Below are 27,937 nucleotides of genomic sequence, written 5' to 3' on the forward strand. Positions count from 1 at the left end.
TTGGGATGGTCTCTGTTTTTCCCTGCACCTCCTGAAGAGCCTTGGCACCAATTGTGAGATAACCTTGCCCTTGCCTGTTTAATCTCCATGATACTTGGCTCTGCAAGTTATTGAAAGTTTGAGATGGAAATGATGTGGTATCCTCTACAGAGCACCTGGATCTGAGCGATCAGGACAAGCAGCTATCTATCTTGCTACGACTTGAGGCAGGAGGAGTGCACTGTCTTTTCTAGTTCCACTTCTCCACAGGCCACAACATATATTTAAATGTTTACCCGGTTACCGATGCAGCTAATCATATCCTCATGTTTTTTTAAACCCAGAATAAAATACAGCAACCAGGTTTCTTTAATAAACAACAAAATTCAGTTTACTATGAAACAAGACTTAACCAATAACAAAGCAAAGCATTAGCACACATTGAAATACGAAGGTTCCCTTTTTTTAAAATTCCCTAATTACACGCGCACGCACACACTGGGAAAAAGTAGACATTTTCTCTGCAGAGGTCGATTACAAAAAATGAAAAACTACTTTGGCCAAATACTTGTTAAATCTTGATGGGGGGAAAAAAAGAGAAGACATGGAAGGATGTCTGTTGTCCCTTTTTTTTGGTCTGGTATATGGAGCCAGGTCACTAGGATCGTTTCAGAAGCAGTCCATTCTGGAGATGTCGAATTATTCTAGTGGGCTTTTTAGGAATAATGTGGTATCGGGATTTTCTGCCAGCACACACTGGAATCGCAGGATATTTTTTCCAGCTTCTCTGGAGCTATGCAGCACCAGGGATTTCAGCTCTCCCATGCTGGATCTTTGCAGGATTTCTTCAAAGAGGTAGAGAAAGAGATGAGCTGGGTGGTTTCTTTTTTCCTTGGCAGGAAAACGCCAACTGTCTTCAAGCAGTTCGCACCCAACTAAACTGAAAACAATGTCCAAACCTCAGAGTCGACTTCCAGAAACCTTTAACATGTGGCTTCTGTATAATAATTTTTCCCCCGTGTCACCAAGGGTTCTGTTTACTGAACCCAAAGCACTTGACTTCCTGCATAGGTGTTTTTTTCAAACCGAGTCTCCTTCCGGTGAACTTGGTTTAACAAAAAAAACACATGCATGGAATCTTTTCAGTTTTAACACATGTCCTCAAAAAAAAAAGTTAGAAAATGGAAGCACTTTCGTAACAAATTCTTTAACCCAATAGTTTGAAGGATTGTGAAATGAACAGCATAAGGTCTAAGGAAGGAAATGTAAGTTACCATGGTTAGTTCTACATCGAAAAAGTACAGAAAGAGAAAAGAAAAGATGCGATTCAGGGTTTTTAAAAAAAACTTGAAATGTAATTTTTAGTAAAATTTCCCAACAATTAAAACCTGAAGGAATGAGAATCTACACTTGTAATAGTTAATTTTTTATGCCAGAGGTTGACTGTCAGTAATTAACAACTAACCACATCATTAAAAGGTAACTTGGACTTGAAATGGCTTTCTTAACTTTCTGTGGTGAGATTACTTTGCATCTATGATGCAAGTACAGGAACTTTGCATTGCTCAACGTGGGAGCCAGGCAGTGAGATTCCATTTTCTCAAAGCTAAAGGCAGAACAGGGCATCCCTGAAACAATATCTCAGTTTCCATGTTTAATTGTGCATCTGCGTTTGCTGAAATTTCTGTGGCATTTGCACCTTAACAGTGAGTGGTGTAATTAAATTGAGGATACACAAGATGACATTTTTGTCCCCAAGAATGAGCAAGTTTTCAGCCTAAGTGGTTTTTTTATGTAACGGGGCTCTAAACAAAAATCCCTTTTATTCTGGTTAGTGTTTGTACATGACGCTAAGGGAAAAAAGGAGCTTTTATATTTCAGTATGTGTGTTTGTTTTACTTCATTACTGATTAAGACTTGTTTATAATAAACTGATAATTTTGTTGTTTAAGACACCTGGTTAGTGTGTTTTATTCTGGGAAAAAAAAAATAGAGTATATGACTGACCGTATCGGTAAGTGGGAAAAAATTTAAATATACGCCGTGACCCCTGGAGAAGTGGAACTAGAAAAAACAGTGCACTGCTCCTGCCTCGATTGTAATGGGGTGCGGAAGAGATTTACCGGAATGGTTTCAGAGACGGGGGATTTCAGTTACAAGGTTAGGTTGGAAATGCTGAGGTTGTTCTCATTGGAGCAAGGGAGATTGATGGGAGATTTAATAGAGGTGTTCAAGTTTTATGACTGGCTTAGATAAGAAAGGCAAGGAAAAACTGTTCCTGTTAACTAGTGATACAAGGACACAAATTGAAGGTTTTGGGCAAGAGATGCAGATGGAACATGAACTTTTTTTATGCAGCAAGTGGTAATGACCTGGAACTCGCTGCCTCGACATTTGCTGCCCATGGGCAATCAGTGACTTCAAAAGGAAATTGGAAGGGCATTTGAAGGAAATAAACTTGCAGAGCTACGGGCATCGAGAAGGGGAGTGGGACTGACTGGATGGCTCCACAGAGAGCCGGCAAGGACTAGATAGTCCGAATGGCCACCTCCTGTGCCGTAAATGACTGATCCCACAGCTGGAGTTTTACACTTTCTCCCACCCCCGGGACCAGGCTGGGGGTGGTGCGTAAAATCAAGTGAGGAGAGGGTTGCTGTTCCTGTCACCTACCCATCCCCGCAGCTATTTTACGAACAGCGGTGGAGGTAGCAAATGGCCTGCCTGCCCCAGGCCAGTTGAGACCCTTGAGTGGCCGATTAGTTGCCACTTAGGGGCCTTCTCCCCCTCCACTGTTACCACCAGTGGTGACCGGGTGCTTCGTCAGCGGGGCGGGGACTGCCCTCCTGATGGGGCAGCCCAAGCCGCCCCCACCCTCCTGATGGACCCCACCCACCTCGCTGGGGTCCAGCCAAAGGCCTGAAACCCTACTTGCCTTTCTCGGGGCCGGAGTTGTTCTTGCTCCTCATGCTGGGTGCAGTTCCAGCAATGGCCACCACACCCAGTGGCGTTGCCGGCCAGCTGATTGGCCGACAGCTCTTGGAGACGGAACTTCCTGTCTCAGAGGGGTGGAAGTTCTTCCCAAGGCCAGTTAAGGGTCTGGGCCACACAAAATTACTGCATGGCTTCCAGGCCTGGTGGAGGCGGGCTCGCTCCCGACTTTTCAGCTGGTGGGCGGAGGCTCTGCTGCCACGTAAAATTCTGGCCTATGACTCATCGACAAAAAAATTACCAACCTTTTTAAAACTAACTTATCAGTTGCTTTTGTCCAGGCTTGACTGCATAAATATGCAAAAGATGTATGTGATCAATCTGTCTCCTCTTTGATGTGACAACTAGTTATTAAGAGTTTGACTAATTTTTTGTGTTTACTTTTGTAACCAGAGGAGACCTGACTCCTGATGAAGTGGTTCACCTTGTCAACCAGGGATTTCAGGAAGGAGAAAAGGCGTTTAAAATCAAAGCAAGGTCCATTCTTTGTTGCATGCGCCACATGCCAGGTAATATATTACTAGTATAAATATTTTTACATCTGACCATTTATTTATAATCTAATTTCTAACTTTCATATATTGAGTACTTTCAACAATTGTCAGACATGCTTCCTGAAACACTTAAAATGTTCTGTCATATTTCTCTGTCCTATCAATTTTCAATTTGTTGTACGGAGCTGTAATGCAGTCCTCTGAGCTGAGTCTCCAAACTTGGTGCTATCCCACTGGCCTTCTGATTCGACTTGTCTCTGGTTGACTGGAGCATGATTAACACAAACCTTGTTTCTTCAGCTTTTATCATGTCTATGGTGTGTTTTGAGCTGCTATCCTCTGGTCAATGTCACTGCTGCCTTGGTTCTCCTGAAGCCCCCTTGAGCCACCTTGCAATTATCTTCTGGTCTTTGCGCCAGTTTGTCAGATTTTTTTCTATAAACTTATTTGAATTATACTCCTGGGATGAAGGAGTTGTCTTATGAGGTAAGCTTGAGCAGGTTGGGCCTATTCTCATTGGCGTTTGGAAGATGAGAGGTGATCTTTTTGAAACATATAAGATTCTGAGGGGGTTTGGCAGGGTAGATGCTGAGAGGATGTTTCCCCTCGTGGGGAAACTAGAACTGGGAGCAAATTTTCAGAATGAGAGGATCGCCCATTTAAGATGGAAATGAGGAGAAATTTCTTTCTGAGGGTCGTGAATCTTTGGATGTCTCCACTGCAGAAAATAGTGGAGGTTAGGTCATTGAATATGTAGAAGACTGAGTTAGATTTTTGAGCTACATGAGACTCTAGGGTCATGGGAAATGGGCAGGAAAATGAAGTTGAGGCCAAGATCCAATCCGCCCTGATCTTATTCAATGGCGGAGCAGGCTTGAGGAGCCGTATGGCCTACTCCAGCTCTCTGTTCTCTGCCACCACCACAGCATTTCCCAGCTCAGTACAAAGGAACAAACTAGAAGACTGGGAGCCTGGAGAAGAGAGATTTCCCTTACCAACCTTCTGCTGCCAGACCCTGGGCTGAACCCTCCAACTGCTCCCTGTCTCCCCTCTGCCGTGCCACAGTCATTTTCCTTCTACTGTTTCCTATTCCCTTGCTAGTTGCCTATCAACTCAGTTGGCAGTGGCCACTGTTAAGTTGTAGAATGATAATGACACAAGTGGCAGGTTAGAGGAAAGATCAGTATCAGGAAAGTGCTGGAAATACTCAGCAGATCTAACAACATCTGTGGAGGGAGAAACAGAGTTAACTTTTAAGGTCTGTGGCCTGCTGAGTATTTCCAGCACTTTGTTTTTATTTCAGATTTCCAGCACCCGCAGTATTTTGCTTTTATTATGAGATCAGTATCAGGTGGTCAGGAGAGACCATGGGCTAGGTGACTACATAAGTCTATCCCCAAGAGGCGAAGAGAGAGGGAGAGTGATTGATCTTTTGTCTAGATTCCCCAATGTTACAAGAGGTTGGATTTCCACTGTGCTGCCAAAATACGACCATGCCCTCAATGCTATAAGGCTTTGGAATCGCATTATGTATTTTCCATGATCCCAAAGTTCTCTGTTTATGCCAGACCCTGGAGCCCCCCGTTCCCAATGCTAGTGATCTCTTGTGTCAACTAGATTAGTCAGATATGACCGACACATAAATCCGTGCTGATCAGCTGATAGTTTTCCATGCGCTCAATCACTCTATCTCTGGTGGTAGATAACAGAACTTGACATTAAACTGACAGGACTGTATTCCTGGATTCCTCCTCCCTCCTTTCTTTAAAAAAAAAAAATTGAGTTACATTTACAATTTTCCATAATCTAGAGAGCTTTGAAAAATTCTGTCTAATGCATCTGCAATGCTATCACCATGCTCTTTTCATCCTTTGGATGGATGCCATCAGGCTGTGGAGATTTGTTTGACTCTAGTTTCTCTCTCGCTCTTTTTTTTTGTTTTCCCCCCCACCCCTCTATTTTAATTGCTTTTATTAAATCCACTATATTCCTACCCTTGGACTTATTTCAAGTTCCCTTGTATTAATATTTTGTGCCCGTCCAGCATTATGAAAACAGATACAGTGCTTCAGTTATTAAACAAGTCTCCCATTTGTTTGCTATTCATTATAATCTTGCTTGCATCTGTCTTTAATGGGCCCATATTCCCCATGATTATGATTCACAGAATCACAGAATAATACAGTGCAGAAGAGGCCCTTCGGCCCATCGAGTCTGCACCGATGCGTTAAAGACACCTGATCTGTCTACCTAATCCCATTTGCCAGCACTTGGCCCATAGCCATGAATGTTATGACGTGCCAAGTGCTCATCCAGGTACTTTTTAAAGGACGTGAGGCAACCCGCCTCTACCACTCTCCCAGGCAGGTCATTCCAGACTGTCACCACCCTCTGGGTGAAGTTCTTCCTCAAATCCCCCTTAAACCTCCTGCCCCTCACCTTAAACTTGTGTCCCCTCGTAACTGACAGTTCAACTAAGGGGAGCAGCTGCTCCCTGTCCATGCCCCTCATAATCTTGTACACCTCGATCAGGTCACCCTCAGGCTTCTCTGCTCCAGTGAAAACAACCCAAGCCTATCCAACCTCTCTTCATAACTTAAATGTTCCATCCCGGGCAACATCCTGGTGAATCGCCTTTGCACCCCCTCCAGTGCAATCACATCCTTCCTATAATGTGGCGACCAGAATTGCACGCACTACTCCAGCTGTGGCCTTACCAAAGTTCTATACAACTCCAACGTGACCTCCCTGCTTTTGTAATCTATGCGTCGATTGATAAAGGCAAGTGTCCCATATGCCTTTTTCACCACCCTGTTAACCTGCCCTTCTGCCTTCAGAGATCTATGGACAAACACGCCAAGGTCCCTTTGTTCCTCGGAACTTCCCAGTGTCAGACCATTCACTGAACACTTTCGTGTCACATTACTCCTTCCAAAGTGTATCACCTCACGCTTTTCAGAGTTCAATTCCATCTGCCACTTTTCTGCCCACTTGACCATCCCGTCTATATCTTCCTGTAACCCAAGACTCACTGTTAACCACTCGGCCAATCTTTGTCATCCGCGTACTTACTGATCCTACCTCCCACACAGTCATCTATGTCGTTTATATAAATGACAAACAATAGGGGACCCAGCACAGATCCCTGTGGTACGCCACTGAACACTGGCTTCCAGGCACTAGAACAGCTGTCTGTCATCACTCTGTCTCCTACAGCTAAGCCAATTTTAAATCCACCTTATCAAGTTACCCTGTATCCCATATACATTTGCTTTCTTGGTAAGTCTCCCATGTGGGACCTTGTCAAAGGCTTTGCTGAAATCCATGTAAACAACATCAACTACACTACCCTCATCTACGCACCTGGTCACATGCTCAAAAAATGCAATCAAATTTTTTAGGCATGACCTCCCTCTGACAAAGCTATGCTGACTATTCTTAATCAAATTTTGCCTCTCCAAGTGGAGATAGATTCTCTCCTTCAGAATTTTCTCCAATAGTTTCCCTACCACTGACGTGAGACTCACTGGTCTGTAGTTTCCTGGCTTATCTCTACAACCTTTCTTAAATAGTGGGACCACATTAGCTGTTCTCCAGTCCTCTGGCACCTCCCCTATGGCCAGAGAGGAATTAAGAATTAGGGTCAGAGCCCCTGCAATTTCCACCCTCACCTCCCACAGCATCCTGGGACACAAATCATCCAGACCTGGAGATTTGTCCACTTTTAAGCCTGTCAAAACCTCCAATACCTTGTCACTCCCTATGACAATTTGCTCAAGAACCTCACCGTCTCTCTCTGGGAGTTCCATATCGACATCCTCATTCTCTTGGGTGAAGACAGATGTGAAGTATTCATTGAACACCCTACCAATGTCCTCTGGCTCCACCCACAGATTTCCCCCTTGGTCCCTAATGGGTCCTAATCTTTCCCTGGTTATTCCCGATGAATTTATAAAACTTTTGCTATTAGCTTTGATATCCCTTGCGCAAGTTTTTCATACTACCTTTTTGGACTGTCCTTGGTTACTCTTTACAGTTTGTTGGGTTTCCACATTGCTTTGCTTTTGTGTAAGCCACTTCATTTAGCCTGATCCTTTCTTTTACCTCATTTGTTGTCTACAGTTGGTGAAATATACCAAATGGAGCTTTTGCCTTTTCATGGAATATACTGGTTTTGTATCCTACCAAATACTTCTTTGAAAAATTCTTTGAACAGACCATAATGGGTTTGATGAGTAACAAACCAGAATTAGTTAACAATCTGAATGTAAGGGAACATCTTTCAACTAGTGACAACAATATGGTTACATTTTGATAGAGTTTGAGAGAGAGAATGGAGAGTAACAAACCAAAATTTTAAATTTGTGAGGTAAACCTCAATAGGATGAGAAATAAATTGAGTACAGTAAACCAGGCTGAAATGTTAATGGGTAACCGTGCTTGCTGTCGAAATAATGGCTAGTCCAATGGTGCTCATCGTTATTTATGTCCAAATGGTACGACAGTTTCAGATGAGTAGATATGTGGCTAAAGATGGATATCCAAAAATTGGTGAAACACATTGTGGCAAGAAATTGCTGTTTTTGTGTGGTAGATGTGAACTAAACTCTCCTTAAATTTAAGTCTTAAGACTGCCTAATTCCATGTGACTCAATCCCACCTCAACTCATCTATTGAAATCCTCATCCATGTCTTTGTTACCTCTAGACATAGCTATTCCAATGCACTTCTGGACAGCCCCCCACATTCTAACCCCCCTCGCCACCCCCGTAGACTTGAGTCATCCAGTCCCGTTCACCCGTCTCCTCTCTGCTTGCTGACCTACATTGGCTCCTGGTTAAGCAACACTTCTTTTTCTTTTTTTAATTCTCATCCTTATTTTCAAATTCCTCCATGGCCTCACCCCTCCCTATCTGGTAATCTTCTCCAGCCCCACAACCCTCTCCAATATCTGCATCTCTAATTCCAGCTCCTTGCGTATCCTCGAATTTTTTTTTTAATCACTCCACCATTGGTGCCTTCAGCTGCCTAGGCCATAAGCTTTGTAATTTCCTCACCAAATCTATCTGGTTCTCTGCCTCCCTCTTTCCTCTTTTTTTTAAGATTCTCCTTCTTCCTCTTTAACCAAGTTTTTGGTCCTTTACTCTAACATCTCTCTCTGTGGCTCAGTGTCAGATATTGTTTGATAATGCTCCTGTGCAGTGCCTTGGGGTGTTTTATTACATTAAAGTTGATGCTTTTTTTTAAAAAAAAAAGCAAAGCTAAAGAGTGCTGATTATTAAATCAATGAGCTAGGTTATTGAAAATAATATTGACTGCTAATAGTACCTCCTCGAAGAATGTAATCATAAAAAGACAAAATTATGGTATTGATATGTTTTCAGAATGGTCTGCTGAAATTGTGCACCTGTGTAAGAAATATCGCAATGAGGGTGTTGTGGGCATTGACTTGGCAGGTGATGAGTCTTTAAACTGTGATATCTACTCAGGCCATGGCAAGGCCTTTGAGGTAGGTGCTTATCCTCAACATGATGAATTAACTAATGGGGAGTAATGGATTGGAGCTAAGTTCAAGAGTAAAATAGATTCCATTTGCCTTCTAGTAATATGAACATTACAAAAGCTAGTGGTGATAACAGAATGCATTCTGTACATCCCCTACATGAGTGTGCATTCAGTATTAATTCCTGGGATGTGTAGAAGACATCCCCAATATAGCATTGACTGGTTCTCTTGATGAATGGATCATAAGTAGAAACACTGGGGGTGCCACATGAACAAGCTTTCTGCTGAAGTTAGGTTGGCTGATCGGGAGAACCCCTGATAAAATTCTGTTTGTGGCTATAAACCAGTAGGCTTCATTTTTAAAATCTACCATTGTTGGGCATTTGTCAGAGTAAGCACTACACATGTATGTTTTACACTTACACCAATATACTCAATTAAGCTTCATTAGATATGCTTTACAGATAGGATATCCTCCTACATGTGGGAGACTTCTTCATTGGCTGTGTTCCCCATACCAACTGACTTGTTGAGCACATTGTGCACTGATTGACTGCTCAGATGTGTCTGTCATCACAATGTGCTTTTAAATGTGAAATATTGCTAATATTTTACTGTACAAGAAATAATTTTCACTCAATAGTTAAAAGGACTACTGTCACATTACAAAAGCATTATTTAGTACATCTAAGCGATCACAAAAACACTTTCGCGCTAAGTAATATGCTATTACTAAAGAAATCCAAACAAGTTACATGTTACCTAAATCGCTCTACTGTTCTCCCTGCATTCAGGTATGTATTTATGAAAGAGAAAATAGTGAACTATATAGCTGATGCCCATTATTTGGACATCAGGGCAGTATAATTTATTAATAAACTGGGGCTTTAATATTTAATTCCTGTCTTGCATAAATGCTTTTCTGATCTTTTTATACCTTCAATGACTGACTCTTCAGTTTGAAGAAGAAAGATAACAATACGCATTGATTTTGAGCTTAAATAGGTGGGAAAGGCTATGCACTTTACTCATGCACATAGTAATGTGAACAGTGCATCTGTTTATGTATATCAAATAGTGTATGACCATCACACTTCAAATGCCAAAACATCCTTTTTTTTTAAAAAAAGGAAGCAAGCCAGACTTGACATGCTAGTTTTTCTGAACTTCCTAACCTAGCATCTCCTCAAAGGAAGAAGCCAAGGATTTACAAGCAGTGGCCAATCTGCAGTGACTTTCTTTTAGCAATTAGACGATAACTGATCTTGGTATATTCCCCACAGAAATATATGAGCAGTGACTTTAAAAGGATAGGGTAGCTTAAATGCTACTGCATCCAAACAAAAAAAAATTACAATGCTACTGAAAACTCTAGATTACTCGAACAATGCCATGAGTGATAGGTCTATTTACAATACTAGCCAATCCCGGTCTCCTGCTCCATCAAAACAGGCCAATGAAAATGTGTGTGTTTGTCAACATGCTATTTGCGCTTCCAGTCAGTCCATATTGCAGGGCAGCTGTGATTAAGATGATGGGCCATGTGTTGACCAGTCACTCCCGTATTCAGGGGAAACTCTGCCATGATACTTTATTGTTGGATATCCAGTAAGTAAAATGAAGTACAGGTATGCTACCAAAATATTTTGTTTTGCTATTTAACAAGATTGTATTAAAAAGACCATTGGGGATTTTAAACTGAAAATAGATTACCTTGTTTACTCAGTCTTTTATAGATTGGAGATCTGTCTTGTTTTCAATCATAAGTTTATGGCCTGGATTTCATGCCCATCCCCCAAATACCTTATTGACAAATGTGGGGTAGATGGAGCCATAACATTCCTTGAGGAGGCATTCTGTGGTGTCCCCAACTCCTCTGCACATCTCCTCCTCTTTCCTTGCCCAGTAGTGCAGGATATGCCCATCCATATTTGATCAGATATATAGTCAGTCAAATCATTAAAATATACAAGTTTATTTCCTGTGATTTGCTTAGTTTGAAGCCTGATTACAACAGGCATCAGTTTATTCCAGGCACCCAATCTTCTTGAGGTGGTGAAAGCCTATAACTCTTCTTTTTTTTTTTGGAATCAGTGTGTTTGCAAGCCCTTAATGTGACCTTGCATATGCAAAAAGAAAACCGAATTTAAAAAAAAAACTTTCCCTAGTTTGGCAGAACTCACTGACTATATTTGGGGATCCAACTCCAAAATACTAATGTCCCCAAGGAAGGGGTCAAGGCCAGGTGTGTAGTTCCACGACAAATTCCCACAAATTAAAAAGAACTGGGAACCAGCCACAGAGATTCCATTAGCAACATATAGTAGTGTGATCACTTCAGTGGAAGGTAATGCAGTTAATCTCTAATATGAACAGTTTGCAGATAGAACAGCTTAAAATAATTCTGCTATTGTGGAATACTGAATTAAAGTTTAAAATATTCATTAAAGATACCTGAAGCAGAAATTTTAAAGAATTTCCTGTTGGAGTATTATCTAATTTTAAAGTTTGCACAAGTCTGAAGCAGATGGTAAATTTTAATCTGAGGTGTGGCACAACAGGATCTCATTTTTGTAGGGACAAAATCTGAGGTGGCCTAATTCCAGAACAAAAATGTCTGATTAGTGGAATTTGTCCAGAGTTGCTGCTAACTACCAGGGAGCAAAGTGAAAAATCATTCAATATGAACTGTAGACTGCATATATTACCTTTTAGTGTGTCTGATAGTGCTGTTTGATCATTTCTGTAGCTCCTGACCAGACAGATGATGCTCACTATCTAATATAAATTGTCCTTGGATCTATGGTAGGAGGAGGAAAAGGAGTGCTTGGCAATTTGTAGCAGTTACACTTCAAATAATCTCTCTCCTGCACCAATATCCATTTTCACAAGAGTGACAACAGCAATATTTTGCAAATACCTCACCGTATATAAATACAGTTGTTGGGATATCGGGCTAGATCTTCCAATCAGATGTACTGGTAGTTCAACCACCAATTGCTAATGTGGGCATCAGAGAATCGAGCAAGTAGGCTGTAGCTTGTTTCTTGCTTGAATTCATATGGGCTCATAGTATTCTGGTACAAAGCACACAGATCTCAGTAAAGCCCTGAATTAGCTGTGATTTTCAGTGCTTTGGCTTGGAATGCATTGACCGCTTTGTGCATATTGCAGTTGCTGCAATTAAATATCTCCTGAATCAGAATTTTCCCTGCATTCAGATAATTTGGAGAAGAGGAAATTCTGCAGTTGGATCAGAAGAAAATGTGATTTGCATTAAATATTCCTGCACCCAAGAAGCCAGATCTGTAGACCTAAATATTTCAAAGGAAACTTAGCTTTTTTAAAAAATTTGTTCATGGGATGTGGGCATTTCTGGCTAGGCCAGCATTTATTGCCCATGAGAAAGTGGTGGTGAGCTGCCTTCTTGAACCGTTGCAGTCGTTGGGGTGTTGGTACACCAACAGTGCTGTTCGGAAGAGAGTTCCAGGATTTTGACCCAGGAACAGTGATATAGTTCCAAGTCAGGATGGTGTGTCTTGGAGGGAAACTTGCAGGTGATGGTGTTCCCATGCATCTGTTGCTCTTGTCCTTCTTGAACTGGCCCTTCTTACAAAATCAGCTACAGTTTGGCCCTGGTGGTGGTTGTCAAAATGATACTTTGCTACAGCAACAAATTATTCCAAATCACTATTGGTGATATCTACCAAATAAGTCAGCTGTGAATCAATGTGGCAAGCAAGTGACAAAGCATTGTTTGTTAGGGAAACTGTTTTGTTGCTTTCCCCATGGAATTGATGGGGCATAATACATTTACTATATGGCAGGTTTTCAAGAAGTTCAAGGTATTATGGGTACCATGATGTAACCAGCTGTGCCCCTACCACTCCTCATTGCTGTTCATAGGCATGAAGGGGTGTTATAGTATGGTAACCTAATGGTTATGGTCCTTGAACTGCAAATCAAAAGGTTGTAAGTTCAAGTTGCACCATAACAAGTTGTGAAGTTAAATTAATCAAATCTAGACATTTGTGAAATAACTGGATTATCACAAAAGCCCAACTAGTTCACAGACATCACTTTAGGGAAGGGAACATGCCACCTGTACCTGGTTTACTGACATGAGACTCCCAAGTGCCTTCTGAAACGCTAATGATCCACCCATTGGCTCATGACCAGACTTGGGCAATGCCAGTCCTGTCAACCTTGCAAAGTTCTCCTCATCCTACAGCTGGGTACTAGTGCACAAATTGGAAGAGGTTTACTGAGCCCCCTCCCCATCAACTCCCCCCCCCCAAAATCTGATAAATTAGTATTTCTCCATAAAGTGGAAAACAAGAGCAAAGAATGAAGACTGTCCAGAATACAATGTCCACTACTGCCAGAATTGGCCTATGGGAGATGGTGAAAGAAACTACACAAGGTAGTAACCCACTTGTCTCTCTCGCCTACTATCACATACTGCCTGTCACGTTATTTGTAGAAGTGATCATCGCCCAGCCCTCAAGAAGATAAATGAGGGTGCTCTTCATGTAGTGTGGTGCTATCACTGTGCTTAGTAGGACCACAACTGAGTATCCATCAGATGTTGTGGGCGATCGACTGCAGCAGAATTATATATCACCACATGTTGTAACCTCTTGGCCCAGCAATTTCTTCACTCCTGCCTCACCATCACCTAATGCTAGTTCATTGGAAAGTGTTGATGGCATGCCAGGAACAGCACTAAGCATACCTTAGAATCAGCCACCATCCTAGTCAAGCTACAATAGAGTTATAGACACATGCAACAGATCAGAGAAATCTCTAGTTCAACTACATTTTCCTTTCAAGAATAGTGGACAATTGGTTAATTAATGGAAGGTAGAAACTCCATAAATGGACTATGGTATATTGGAGGAGGAGACTGTCCAAAGGGAGGAGGAGGGGAAGTGAAAAATGGTAGCTGTAGGGGATTCAATAATTAGGGGTCTGATAGCAACCTTTTGTAAGCAGGATTGAGAGTCCCACATGGTATGTTGCTTCCTTAGTGCCAGTGTGAGGGACAGCCCAAACTGTTGGAAAGAATATTGGAGAGAGAGGATCCTGTTGTGGTCCATATTGTGACCAACAGCATTGGAAAGAGTAGGCAAGGATCTTGTTCAGAAGCTACTAGGAGCTAAATTGAAAAAGAAACAAGACTTCAAGGGTGCAATCTCTGGATGATTACCCAAGCCACATGCGAATTGGCATAGGGATAAAGATGGCTGAAGGAGTGTGGGAAAGTGGGTTTCATTTCAAGGAATACTGAAGCAGGAAGGAACTGTTCTATTGGGACAAGTTGTGCCTGAACCATCTGGCACCAGTGTCTTTGTGGAAAGGATAAATAGGATGGTCACAAGGACTTTAAACTACTGTACCTTTTTACTACATGCCACTTCACTGCTACCACCCCGGGGGTAGGAGTGGGTGGTGTTGTACACAACTCCAGTACAGTCTTAAATCCTTTTCTATTTCTTAATTCTACCTGTAAAATCTGAACTGCCTGCTTACCTCTTGTGATGCCACTTATCACCGAAGTAATTTCATCCTGAATCGCATGCTATTCCTCCCCCTCTACTAGATCCCCTGTCCTTTCTGTAGACCTCATAACCTGGTCATATTCAGTTTCTAGTTCTGACTGTCTTGGTAGCCATTACTGAGAAATGGCTACCATGTCGTATCCTCCAAGTTGATTTTGCGAATGCAATTCATTCAATTTGTTCCTTATACTTCATGCATTTGTATAAAGAACAAAATATCTGGACCGTAGACACTAACTTCTTCTGCTGTAATGTTATTTTTCCTCACCCATTTCTTATTTTGCTCTCGTTTTAATTACCTTACATCTTTGTTTTTCCTTTACCTGAAGTGCCTAATGCACAATTTCTGAAGTATTTTCCTTTTCATTTGTTTTAGAATTATTACTTATATAATGTGGAAAACTTAATAAAAGGTAAAATTACAAAACTTGTAGGGCAAATGGATTTCAAAATAGGCAAGTTTGAGGTCATCCACTTTGGACCCAAAACGATCAGATCAGAGTATTTTTTAAATGGCAAATCTAGAAGCAGCCTAAAAAGACTTGGGGGTCCATGTGCATTGATCCTTAAAATGTCATGAACAGGTACAAAAAATAATCAAAGGCTAATAGAATGCTGGCTTTTATATCTAGAGGACTAGAATGCAAGGGATTAAGAGTCATTTTATGCCTATAAAAGCTTTGGTTAGACCACACCAGGAATACTGTACTAGGTTCTGGGTGCCAGACCTAGGAAGGACATATTAGCCCTGCAGGTAAAGTAGCATAGATTTACTGAACTTTTATTTTTTCATGGGGTGTGGGCATCATTGGCAAGGCCAGCATTTGTTGCCCATCCCTAATTGCCCTTGACAACTGAGTGGCTTGCTAGTCCATTTCGGAGGGCAGTTAGTCAACCACATTGCAGCGGGGCTGGAGTCTCATGTAGGCCAGACCAGGTAAGGATAGCAGATTGCCTTCCTTAAAGGATATCAATGGACCAGATGGGTTTTTACAATAATCAATTATAGTAATGGTACCATGAAACTGAGACAAGCTTTCAATTCCAAATTTTTATTTTATTTATTGGATTTAAATTCCACCAGCTACTATGGCGGGATTTGAACTTGTGTCCCCAAGGCATTAGCCTGGGCTTCTAGATTACTAGTTTAGTGAAATTACCACTATGCCACCATCTCCCTAAATGATACTTGGACTCCAAGAATTAATTTATGAGGAGGAATTGCACAAACTGGGGTCGTATTCCCTGAAATTTACATGGTTAAGTGGTGATTTGATCAAAGTTTTCAAGACATTAAGGGGAACTGATCGTTTGTCTCTATCACCCTATTTCCACTGGTTGTGGAGTGTGTCCTGGAGCTAGACTAAAAATTATAGTCTTGCTTTAAAGTTAGAAAACCATTCTACTGGTAAAGTGTGATAGAAGTTTGTAACTGTCTTCCACAAATAGCAGTTGATGTGGTCCATTGTACATTTTAAATGAGATTGATCAATTTCTGTGGAAAAGAGGCCTATATGGAATTAGGTCACGGATTACCCATAACCTCATTGAACGGTGGACCAGCTTCGAGGGGCTAAATGATCTATTCCTGTTCCTATAAACACAATCATTCTTAACTATGGCATAACCTAGTATGTGACTGCAGGACATGACTGAGGTTTTTTTAAGTGATGTTCCCTCTTAAATTTTTTTTGGAATGGCTGGGTGATTTATTTAAGTGTGTGACCCCTTTTAAATTTTTTTTGCATGTGCGCTAACATAGTGCAGCCTGTGCAGGGACTTCTGGGATGCTGCACAGCTTAAAGAACATTGTTTGCAAGTATCTTCAGTCAAAAGTGTTAAGTGGCTGATTCTAGTCAGTCTCTTCCCATTATATCCACCATTAAAAATGCGAATGTCCAGTCGATTCAGTCCACCCTTGAAATTTCAAGAATGGGCAGAGTACATTGGACAATATTGTAGCTCATAAAATCATTTAACAGTACAGCACAGAAGGAGGCCATTCAGTCCATCAAATCTGTGCCAGCTCTTTCAAAGAGCAATCCAGTTAGTCCCGCTACCCTGCTCTTCCCCTGTATCTCTGAAAAGTTTTTCTCTTGAGTATCGTGAGCCCTGTAAACAATCTACCTATAGTTCTTAAGACTAGAGCATAATAATTGGCCATCCCTTCAGTCAAACTTCTAGCAACTAAGCCATGCTGGCCTACCAGAAGAAGATATGTTGAAATACTAGTTGAAAAGCAGGCCTGAAACACAGCTTGCACAACTATTAGTGTATGCCATGTACAGTATTACTTTTTCATTTTGACTAATCTAAAATGAGAGTTAGTCTGCCACCAAGTTCTGCAGCTGGATTAGTACCTAGGATATTGGAGGTTTGAACAGCACATAAATGTCTGACAACCATGTGGCCATTATCCAGCTTGTGTGTGAAAATGAATCATGCAGGTTAGTTGTGTGGTAAACTTTGTGGGAGCACTCTTAAATATCAAAAGCAGTTGTAGTTTGGAGTAGCAGTAATAGTGTGTCCTACTGCAGTATTGGCAATAAGAAGCTTGGATAGAGCTATTTTGTGGGCTTAGCATACAGCCTCAGTCAGAGTGCAACAGGATGAGGGGAAACTTAGTGGCCTGCATAGATTACCCATCTGCTCGATTTATAATGCAAAGTTGGCTAGCCCTCCCTTGGAAAAACTTCCTGAGGTTATTAACTTTTTTCTCATTTGTCTCCAGGTCCACTGGATGTTGAAGACTGCATAGGGTAGAATTTCTTCTTTTTTGCACCCAGGAAACACTTGGTTCCCAGGTACAACAAAAAGGAAATGGGGATGGCAGCTCATTATGTTGAGTGTCTGCCTCCAATAAGTTGCTCTGAGATTTCTGGATGGTTATAAAAGACCTGGAGCTGTAGTGGGTGCAGGGCAATTGCAATAATGTAGTTGAGGTAGAAGAGTATATTCCCAGATCTCCAACTGCACCAGGACTCTCAAATGAACATATGAAATAGGAGCAGGAGCTATACAGCCCCTCAAACCTGCTCCGCCATTCAGTATGATCATGGCTGATCTGATCTTGGCCTCAACTCCACTTTTTCTTGCCTGTTCCTCATAACCCTTGACTCCCTTATTATTCAAAAATCAGTTTCTGGGCTAGAGGATTCCAAAGAATTGACTGTCTGAGAGAAGAAATTCCTCCTTTCCATTTTAAATCAGCAACCCCTTATTCTGAAACTATGCCCACTTGTTCCAGTCTCCCCCACAAGGGGAAACATCCTCTCAGTATCTACCCTGTTGAGCCCCCTCAGAATCTTGCATGTTTCAATAAGATCACCTCTCATTCTTCTCAACTCCAATGAGTATAGATGCAATTTACTCAGCCTGTCATCATAGGACAACCCTCTCATCTCAGGAACTAATCTAGTGAACCTTCGCTGTGCCATTTCTGTTTCATGTATATCCTTCCTTAAATATGGAGACCAAAACTGTGCACAGTACTCCCAGGTGTGGTCTCAACAAAGCCCTGTACAATTTTAGCAAGATGTCCTTTATTCTTGTACTCCAATCCCCTTGCAATAAAGGCCAACATGTCATTTGCCTTCCCAATTGCTTGCCATACCTGCATGCTAATTTTCTGTGTTCCTTGTATGAGTACTTCCAAATCCCTCTGAACATCAACATTTACAAATTTTGTGCCTTTAAAAAAAAAAAAAAAATTCTGCTCTTCTATACTTACTACTAAAGTAAATAACCTTGCACTTTCCCACATCATACTCCATTTGCCAACTTGTTGCCTGCTCACTTAGCCTGTCTGTATCTCTTTGCAGTCTCTTTGTGCTCTCCTCACAGCTTACATTCGCATCTAGCTTTGTATCATGAGCAAACCGAGATACACTACTCTCAATCTCTTAGTCTAATTCATTAATATAGATTGTGAATAGCTGAGGCCCCAGAACTGATCTTTGCCACACTCAACTAGTCGCAGCCTGCCAGCTTAAAATTCCCCAGTTATCCCTACTCTCTGCTTCCTGTCAATCAGTCCTCTATCCATGTTAATATATTGCCCCAACTCCATGAGCCCTTATCTTGTGTATTAACCTTCTGTGTGGCACCTTATCCAATGTCTTTTGGAAATTCATGCATTCTATATCTACTGGTTTTCCTTTATCTACCCTTATAGTTATATCCTCAAAAAACTTGACTAAATTTGGCAAATACCATTTCCCTTTCGTAAAACCACGTTGACTTTGTCTGATCATACTATGATTTTTTTTAAGTGTGTTGTTGAATAGGGGTGCTACATCTTGTGGTTTTCTGATCATCTGAGACTTTCTAGAATCTAGGGAATTTTGGAAGATTACAGCCAATGCATCACTATCTCTGCAGCCGCTTCTTTTAAGACATTAGGATGCAGGTCATGTGCTGGGCACTTGTCAGCCTTTAGTCCCATAGGCTTGCATAGCACTTGTTCCTCTAGTGGTGATTGTTTTAGGTTCCTCCCTTGCATTTGCCCTGATTTTCTACTATTGGGATGCTTTTAATGTTCAGTACAATTTACAACTCCTCAGACACTGCAGTAGTCCTTGTCCATATGCAGTAAGACCTGGCTTGGGCTAATAAGCGGCAAGTAACAGTCGCGCCACACAAGTGCCAGGCATTGACCATCTCCAACAAGAGAGAATCCAACCATCTTGCCTTGACATTCAACAGCATTGCCATCACTGAATTCCCCCACTATCAACATCCTGGGACCAGAAACTGAACTGGAGCAGCCGCATAAATACAGTGGGTACAAGAGCAGATCAGAGGCTGGGAATTCTGCCGTGAATACCCCACCTCCTGACTCCCCAAAGCCTGTCCACCATCTACAAGGCACAAGTCAGGAGTGTGATGGAAAACTCTCCACTTGGCTGGATGAGTACGACTTCAACAGTACTTGGGAAACTCTACACCATCCAGGTCAAAGCAGCCCGCTTGATTGGCACCCCATCTACCACCTTAAACATACACTCCCTCCACCACCGATGCACAGTGGCAGCAGTGTGTACCATATACATTATGCACTGCAGCAACTCACCATGCTTCCTTCGACAGCTTCCAAACCTGTGACCTCTAGAACCTAGAAGGACAAGGGCAGCAGATGCATGGGGACACCACCCATCTGCAACATCCCTCCATCCCATACACCATCCTGATTTGGAACTATCTCGCTCTTCTTTCACTGTCACTGAATCAAAATCTTGGAATACTCTCCCTAACAGCACTGCAGGTGTACTTACACCAGATGGACTGCAGCGGTTCAAGAAGGCAGCCTTCTCTAGGGCATTTGGGGATGGGAAACAAATGCTGGCCTTGCCAACGATGCCCACATCCCATGAAATACATAATAAAAAATGGCTTCTACCACGAATATATTTGTTCAAAGTCTCTGCCATTTTCTGTTCCCCATTATTAATTCCCTAGTCTCATTCTTTAAAGGACTGAAGGGTGTGCTGGATTCCTGGAGAACCCGAAGATTCTCCCCTGCCCTCAGCTGGCTGCAGGTATGATCAAAGCGCTATCCCCTGATCTCAAACAAGGTCATGTCAGGGGCCTTAAAAATTCAGCAGACTCTTCTCCTGCCAGGTCCAGTGCATTTGTAGTATGCTAAATCTGTCTGGCATCCAGCAAGTATGTGGAGAGGAAAAGCACCTCTCAACTAACAAAAAAAAAAAACCTGGTCATTATCAAATTGCTGTTTGTGCATGTAAATTGGCTGCCTGCCAAGATGCTTTTGGATATCAAGGGCACGAAAGAGGCTGTATAAATTAAATTAAAACAGAAAATTTGGAAATACTCAACCAGATAATCAGCATCTATGGTGAGAGAAGCTAATGTTTCATCTCGCACTTTCAGCAGATTTGGAAAAAGTTAAAGATATACAGGTTTTAGACAAGAATAGGGGAGGAAACAACGAACAAATGTCTGATAGGGTTGAAGGCAGGAGAGATTCAATGACCAGGGATAATGGAGCAAGGCAAAAGGGAATGGTAATGGACAAGTGTAGGAACAAAAGATGGGTCAAGAGAATTGCTAATGGTACTCACAGAATCATTACTGACAGCTGCTGTCTGAAAAAATGGGAGCAGCAGTTGTAATCTGAAATTGTTGAACTCAATGTTGAGTCCAGAAGGCTGAAAAGTACCTAGACTAAAAATAGCTGCTGTTCCTTGAGCTTCCTTGGAATGCTGCAATAGACTGAGGACAAAAAAAGGTCAGCGTAGGACTGTGCAAATCAATCATTCAATCTGTGTTTTTTCTCCCCAGTATAGAGAAGACTGCATCATGAACAGCAAATAGTGTCCTAACTTGAAAGTACAAGTAAATCACTCTTTCACCTGGAAGTAGAGTTTGGGGCCCAGGATGGTGAGAGGTAAAAGGACAGGTGTTTCATCTTGTGCTTGCATGGGAAGGTGTCATGAAAGGGTGTTGCAGGTAATTGATGAGTGGACCAGGGTATCTGGGAGGTTATGGTCCCTTCAGAATGCTAAGGTGGCGGTGGTGGAAATGACGGCAGATGATCTGTTGAATGGGTATGGTACGATGGAAGGTGAGGATAAGGAGAACATTATCGTTCTTCTAGGGGGAAGAGGCGGGTGAGAGCAGATGTGACTGACATGGGCCAGTTTTTTTGTTTAATTCGTTCATGGGATGTGGGTGTCGCTGGCTGGACCAGCATTTACTGCCCATCCCTAATTGCCCTTGTCTGCTGCCCTGTCCTTCTAGGTGGTAGAGGTCGTGGGTTTGGAAGGTGCTGTTGAAGTAGTCTTGGTAAGTTGCCGGAGTACATCTTGCAGATGGTATGCACTGCTGCTACTGTGCGTCGGTGGTGAAGGGAGTGAATGATGAAGATGATGGATGGGGTGTCAATTAAGTGGGCTGCTTTGTCCTAGATGCTGTTGAGTTTCTTGAGTGTTGGAGCTGCACTCATCCAGACAACTGGAGAGTACTCCATCACATTCTTGACTTGTGCCTTGTAGATGGTGGACAGGCATGGGGGTGTCAGGAGGTGAGTTACTCACCACAGAATTCCTAGCTTCTGACCTGCTCTTGTAGCCACAGTACTTATGTGGCTACTCCAGTTCTGTTTCTGGTCAATGGTAACCCCCAGAATGTTGCTAGTGGGGGATTCAGCGATTGTAATGCCGTTGAACATCAAGGGGAGATAGTTAGGTTCTCTCTCTTGTTTGAGATGGTCATTGCCCGGCACTTGTATGGTGCGACTGTTACTTGCCACTTATCAGCCCCAGCCTGGATGTTGTCCAGGTCTTGCCGCACCTGGACGCAGACTGCTTCATTATCTGAGAAGTCACGAATGCTGCTGAACGTTGTGCAATCATCAGCGAACGTTCCCACTTCTGAGCTTATGATGGAGGGAAGGTCATGATGAAACAACTGAAGATGGTTGGGCCTAGGACACTACCTTGAGGAACTCCTGCAGTGATGTCCGGGAGCTGTGATTGACCTCCAACAGCCACAGCCATCTTAATTTGTACTAGCTATGACTCCAACCAGCAGAGTGTTTTCCCCCTGATTCCTATTGACTTCAGTTTTGCTAGGGCTCCTTGACGCCATACTCTGTCAAATACTGCCTTGATGTCAAGAGCAGTCACTCTCACTTCACCTCTGGAGTTCTGTTCCTTTTCTCCATGTTTAGAAAGTCTTTAGTACTATTGCCAGACTGTTGTCAGAGCCCATAGCCTTTGCAGTATCCAGTGCCTTCAGCCCTTTCTTGATATCGTGGAGTGATTCGGATTGGCTGAAGACTGGCATCTGTCAGCAGGAGGCTGAGATGGATCATCCACTCAGCACTTCTGGCTGAAGATTGTTGCAAATGCTTCAGCCTTGTCTTTTGCACTGATGTGCTGGGCTCTCCCATCATTGAAGATTTGTGGAGCCTCCTCCTGTTAGTTGTTTAATTGTCCACCACCATTCATGACTGGCTGCAGCAGGACTGCAGAGCTTAGATTTGATCTGTTGGTTGTGGGATCACTTAGCCCTATCATTTGCATGCTGCTTCCATTGTTTGGCATGCAAATAGTCCTGTGTTGTAGCTTCACCAGGTTGACACCGTGCTTTTAGGTATGCCTGGTGCTGCTCCTGGCATGCCGTCCTACACTCTTCTTTGAGCCAGAGTTGATCCCTTGGCTTGATGGTAATGGTAGAGTAGGGGTATGCCAGGCCATGAGGTTACAGATTGTGGTTGAATACAATTCTGCTACTGCTGATGGCCCAGAGCGCTTCATGGATGCCCAGTTTTGAGTTGCTTGATCTGTTCGAAATTTATCCCATTTAGCACGGTGGTAATGCCACACAATACGACGGTAGGTATTCTCAAAGTGAAGATGGAACTTCGTCACCCCAAGGACTGTGCGGTGGTCAGTCCTACCAATACTGTCATGGACAGATAAATCTGCAACAGGTAGTTTGGTGAGGAGGAGGTCAAGCAGGTTTTTCCCTCTTTTTGATTCCCTCACCGCAGACCCAGTCTAGCAGCTATGTCCTTTAGGACTCTGCCAGCTCAGTCAGTAGTGGTGCTACCGAGCCACTCTTGGTGATGGACATTGAAGTCCCCCACCCAGAGTACATTCTATGCGGTGGAGGTGAAGCCTTGCTTGAGGAAAAAGGAAGACAAATTGGAAGCACTGGTGTAGAAGATGACATTGTCAGACAGAGAAGCTGGGAGAACAAAATAGAATTTTTATAGAAAGCAGGTAGGAGGAAGTAGTCTTATAGTGGATATTGGTCGACAGCCTATCTCCAGAAATGGAGACGGAAGTCGAGGAAGGAAAGAGTCGGTAATGGACTGACGGAAGGGTGGAAGCTGGAAGCAAAGTTGATGAAATTGTCTTGTCAGGGTGAGAGGAAGAAGCGGTACTGATTATAGTCATCAGTGTATCAGAAAAAGAGGTGAGGGAGCGGACCTGATAGGACTGGAACAAAGAACGTTCCATATATCCCAGAAAAGGAGGCATAGGTGGAACCCAGACAGGTTTCCATAGCAACACTTTATTCATTCCTCCACTCACCTTCTCCAAATAGAGTCAAAGGAGAAGTTTTTCAAGTTAGGCCTTTGTTCAAGGAAGGCATTCCTGGTGGAGGTTGGATGTATAGAGTGATTGGACGTCCGTGGTGAAAAGGAGATGGTTAGAGCCAGGAAACTGGAAACTCTTAAAGTGGTGGAGGGTGTTGAAAGAGTTGCTGCTGTACCTGAGAAGAGACTTGAGGGGAGAAAAAAAGAGTTGAGTTAAGAAGAAATAAGTTCTGCAGGGCACAAACAGGGTGAAACAATGGTTCTACAAGGGCAGCCCAGTTTGTGGATTTTGGGATGGAGGTAGATGTAGGTTGGTTGGGGAACAACAAGGTTGGAGGCTGAGGAGGGAAGATCACCAGAGGAGTGGAGGTCAGTGACAATCTGGAAAATGATGGCTTGATGTTCAGTGGTAGCATCACGGTCCAGGGGCAGGTAGGAGAAGGCGTCAGAATTGGTGTTCAGCCTCGCAAGTTACAGGTCAGTTTGCCAAACGACAACAGTGCCACTTTTGCCAGCAGCTTAAATGACGATATCCGGGTTGGACCTGAGGGAATGGAGTCCTGCAAGTTCAGAGGGAGGTAGGTTATAGAGAGTGAGCAGAGCAGAAAAATTGAGGCAGCCAACACCATGCCTGCGGTTCCTGGTGAAAAGATCCAGTGAGGGTAAGAGCCCAGAGGAAGGGGCCTGGTGGCATGAAAATTCTGAAGACTGGAGAAAGGGTCTGTTGTGCTGAGGGAGGACTCTTCGCAAAAGAAGTGAGCAGAAGGGTGAAGGTAACAGAAGAAGAGCTTGGCATCATGCCGAGTTCAATTTATTGAGATGGGGGCATAAGGGGGTGAAGCTGAATGAAGCCTCTGCTGAAAAGCACAGTGGCGCAGTGGTTAGCACCGCAGCCTCACAGCTCCAGGGACCCGGGTTCGATTCCAGGTACTGCCTGTGTGGAGTTTGCAAGTTCTCCCTGTGTCTGCGTGGGTTTTCTCCGGGTGCTCCGGTTTCCTCCCACAAGCCAAAAGACTTGCAGGTTGATAGGTAAATTGGCCATTATAAAAAAAAATTGTCACTAGTGTAGGTAGGTGGTAGGGAAATATAGGGACAGGTGGGGATGTTTGGTAGGATTAGTATAAATGGGTGGTTGATGTTCGGCACAGACTCGGTGGGCCGAAGGGCCTGTTTCAGTGCTGTATCTCTAATCTAATCTAATCATAATCTAAAACTGTTCAGGGTCAGAGAGCAGAAGGTCAGAGGGGATAGTGAAAACATGGCAAGTGGTGATATTGGTAGGAGGGATAAGCGTCTGAGGAAATTGAAAGGGAAGAAAGATCTGGAGAGGCACTGGGACACCTGAAAGGAAGAAAAGTTTTTTATTTTAGTGTTGGATAAGGAGAAGGATGAAACAAAACTCTGGACTGGGACAGCTTTGTGATGATGAGTCAATGCTGCTGAAGAGAAGTCGGGAGCGTGCATATGATGACGTATGGCGTTGAGTGTATCTTGGGATGTGGTGAGAGCAGTGCTTCAAGGAAAGTTAAATATCTAGGATCTAATCGTGGATGGATCTGAAACATGAAGGGTGGAATTTAAGTTGGGAGCCATGTGAAATAAATTGAAGACTGACAGTTGTTGAGAAAGAGATGTGGCTGTGAAAGAGTTTTGGTAGTTAGCTGATCAAGCATGAGAAGAGAGAGCAATGAAAGTGAGGAACGTAAAAGAGACAAATGGAGATCTCTCCAACAAGAAGAGCAGAACTTCAAGGTGGGCATTCCTAGAAGAGAAGTGGTAGTGAATTAAACACTAATACAAAAGTAAATTACTGTAGATGCTGGAAATCTGAAAGAAAAGCTGGAAATACTCAGCAGGTCTGACAGCCCCTGTGGAGAGAAAACAAAGTTGACATTTCAGGTTGATGACCTTTTGTGAGAACTGGAAAAGGTTAGAGATTTAATAGGTTTTAAACAGAGAGGAGGAAAGAACAAAAGGGAAGGTCTGTGAGAGCATGAAGACGAGATTAAATGACAAAAGGGGATGGTAATGGACAAGGAAAGAAGCAAACGATAGCTCCAGAGTAGCTGTAAATGGCAATAGCAGAATCATTTCCAACAGCTGCTGTTTGGGCAAAAAAAAGGAGCAATGGTTATGATCTGAAATTGTTCAACTCAATGAGTCCAGAAAGCTGTAGAGTGCTTAATCGGAAGATGGGGTGCTGTCCTTGAGGTTCCATTGAGCTTCATTAGAACACTGTAGCAGGCCCAGGACAGAGCAATCAGAGTGAGAATGGCGTGGAGAATTAAATGAAAGGAGGCCAGAAGCTTGGGGTCAGATTTGTGGACTGAACAGAGGTGTTTTGCAAAGCAATCACCCAATCTGCATTTGGTCTTCCCAGTGTAAAGGAGACTGCATCATGAGCAGTGAATACAGTATACTAAATTGAAAAGTGTGGGTAAATCGCTGTTTCACTTGGTAGGAGTATTTCAGGCCCTGGATGAGGGGAAGCTTGGACATAACAGGGCAGGTGTTGCATCTCCTGTGCTTGTATGGGAACTGCTGATCCAGATTGGATTCCAAGAGCTTCTGGTTAGTGGGGTGAAGGGAAATAGCAAATAGCTGCTGCAGTTTCTTGAGAGGGAGAGAAAGAGAAGCAAAAATTTCTGTAGAAAGGTGTTATGCCTCATGCTCAAATGCATTTTTGGATGTCCTCTTAGCAGCAGTGCAGCAAAGTAATATACCCTTTTTGTCATTCCCAAGACATCCAAGGTATAAATGGATGTCTGTTTTTTTTCCCACTTATGCTGACAGCCATTTCCTGTCAAGCAGCTGAAATATTTCCTCTGAGAATTAGTCACTGCTGTAATGTAGGAAACGTGCCAGCAAATTTTCCACAAATAGCAATGTGATAATGACCAGAATCATTTTTATGATCATTGAGGGATAAATATTGGCCAGGGCACCAAGATTAACGTCCCCTCCTGCTCTTTCAAAATAGTACCTTGGGATCTTTTTTGTCCACCTGAAAGTTGAGACGGGATCTCAGTTTAACGTTTCATCTGAAAGGCACCACCTCTGACATGGCAACACTCAGTACTGCACTGGAGTGTCGGCCTAGATTTTTGTGCTCAAAAAAAAAAATGTATATTAATCGCTTAGTGCATTCATTATTCATTATTATAATGAAATTGCCAAGAAAGACTGTACTATCCAAAAGCATAATTTGTAAAGGGTTGGTGAAAAATGGCTTGTGTTGTGACTTTACATAAACCACAACTTTACAGACTTGTAAATATAATACTTCCAAACAATGATGCCAACAAGACATACATAAATGTATAAAATGTTCTGTTGGAGAAATTTTCTTAGCTTTGCTAATTATTGCTTAACTTTGTAGAAGCAGAAAAACAGGACACAGCTTGTAGCTAATCTAACCACAACCAACGGTCATAAATTGTAGACCGAGCAGCTAACCACAATCAGACATTACGGCCAGATATGGTGTCTGGAGTGGGCATTGAATTAAGGAACTAGCTTGTTATTGTTGAAACTGATGTTTTGCTGACCTCGGACCCTGCATGGTGCACCGTTACGTAGGCAGTCTTGTGGGTGCTTATCTAATTGTGAAACTGTTAGCTCTGCCTTTTTTATACTATATAAGTCCACGGCGATCTGTAGCTCTTTGGGAGTAGCGCTGGACCGCATTTAGGTAAGGTGTGCTCCCCCATGATATCATGCTATAAAGGGTTTGATTCTCAACGTCTGAGTCCGGAGAATTTGTTCAACAATTGGGCACAATCTGGATTTTCTCCAACATGTTCCAAGGCATTTCACAGAAGCATAATCCAAATAAAATTGACACAAAGCCAAAGAAGGAAACATTAGGAATGATGACCGAAGGCTTGGTGAAAGAGTTGGGTTTTAAGGAGGGTTTTAAAGAAAGTGAGGGACAGGGAGGTTAGGGAGGGAATTCCAGTACAGGGCCAAGATGGCTGAAGGCATGGCCACCATTGGTGGAATTAAGATTTCAGGAAGCACGAGATCAGAGTTGAAGGAAGGCAGAGTTCTCTGAAGGTTGTAGGGCTGGAGAAGGTTAGAAGATTTGGGTGGAGCAAGGTCATTAAGGGATTTGAAAATGAGAATGAGAATTTTAAATTATAAGTGGTAGGCAACCAGTAGGTGAGCGAGCATAGGGGTGATAAAGTGGGACTTGTGTGATAGAATATTGTCAAGCAGTCAAATTTTAGATGACCTGAGGTTTATGGAGGATGAGAGGCTGAGCAGTGAAATAGTTGAGTCTGGAATTGACAAAGGCAGGGGTGAGGGTTTTGACGGCAAATGGTTTTGAGGCAGGGCAGAGG

General features: G+C 42.7%; 1 protein-coding gene across 1 annotated transcript in view; it reads left to right on the plus strand.

Moving 5' to 3' along the window:
• The window catches only part of ada (adenosine deaminase), a 75,710-nt gene that overhangs the window by 35,652 nt on the left and 12,121 nt on the right, over nucleotides 1–27,937 (plus strand). Inside the window, exons 5-6 of the mRNA XM_068048233.1 lie at nucleotides 3,361–3,476; nucleotides 8,846–8,970. Coding sequence (XP_067904334.1) covers nucleotides 3,361–3,476; nucleotides 8,846–8,970 — 241 coding nt within the window. The remainder of the gene's footprint in view (nucleotides 1–3,360; nucleotides 3,477–8,845; nucleotides 8,971–27,937) is intronic.

This window comes from Heterodontus francisci, chromosome 16 (genome assembly GCF_036365525.1).
Source record: "Heterodontus francisci isolate sHetFra1 chromosome 16, sHetFra1.hap1, whole genome shotgun sequence".
Taxonomy (NCBI): Eukaryota; Metazoa; Chordata; class Chondrichthyes; order Heterodontiformes; family Heterodontidae; genus Heterodontus; species Heterodontus francisci.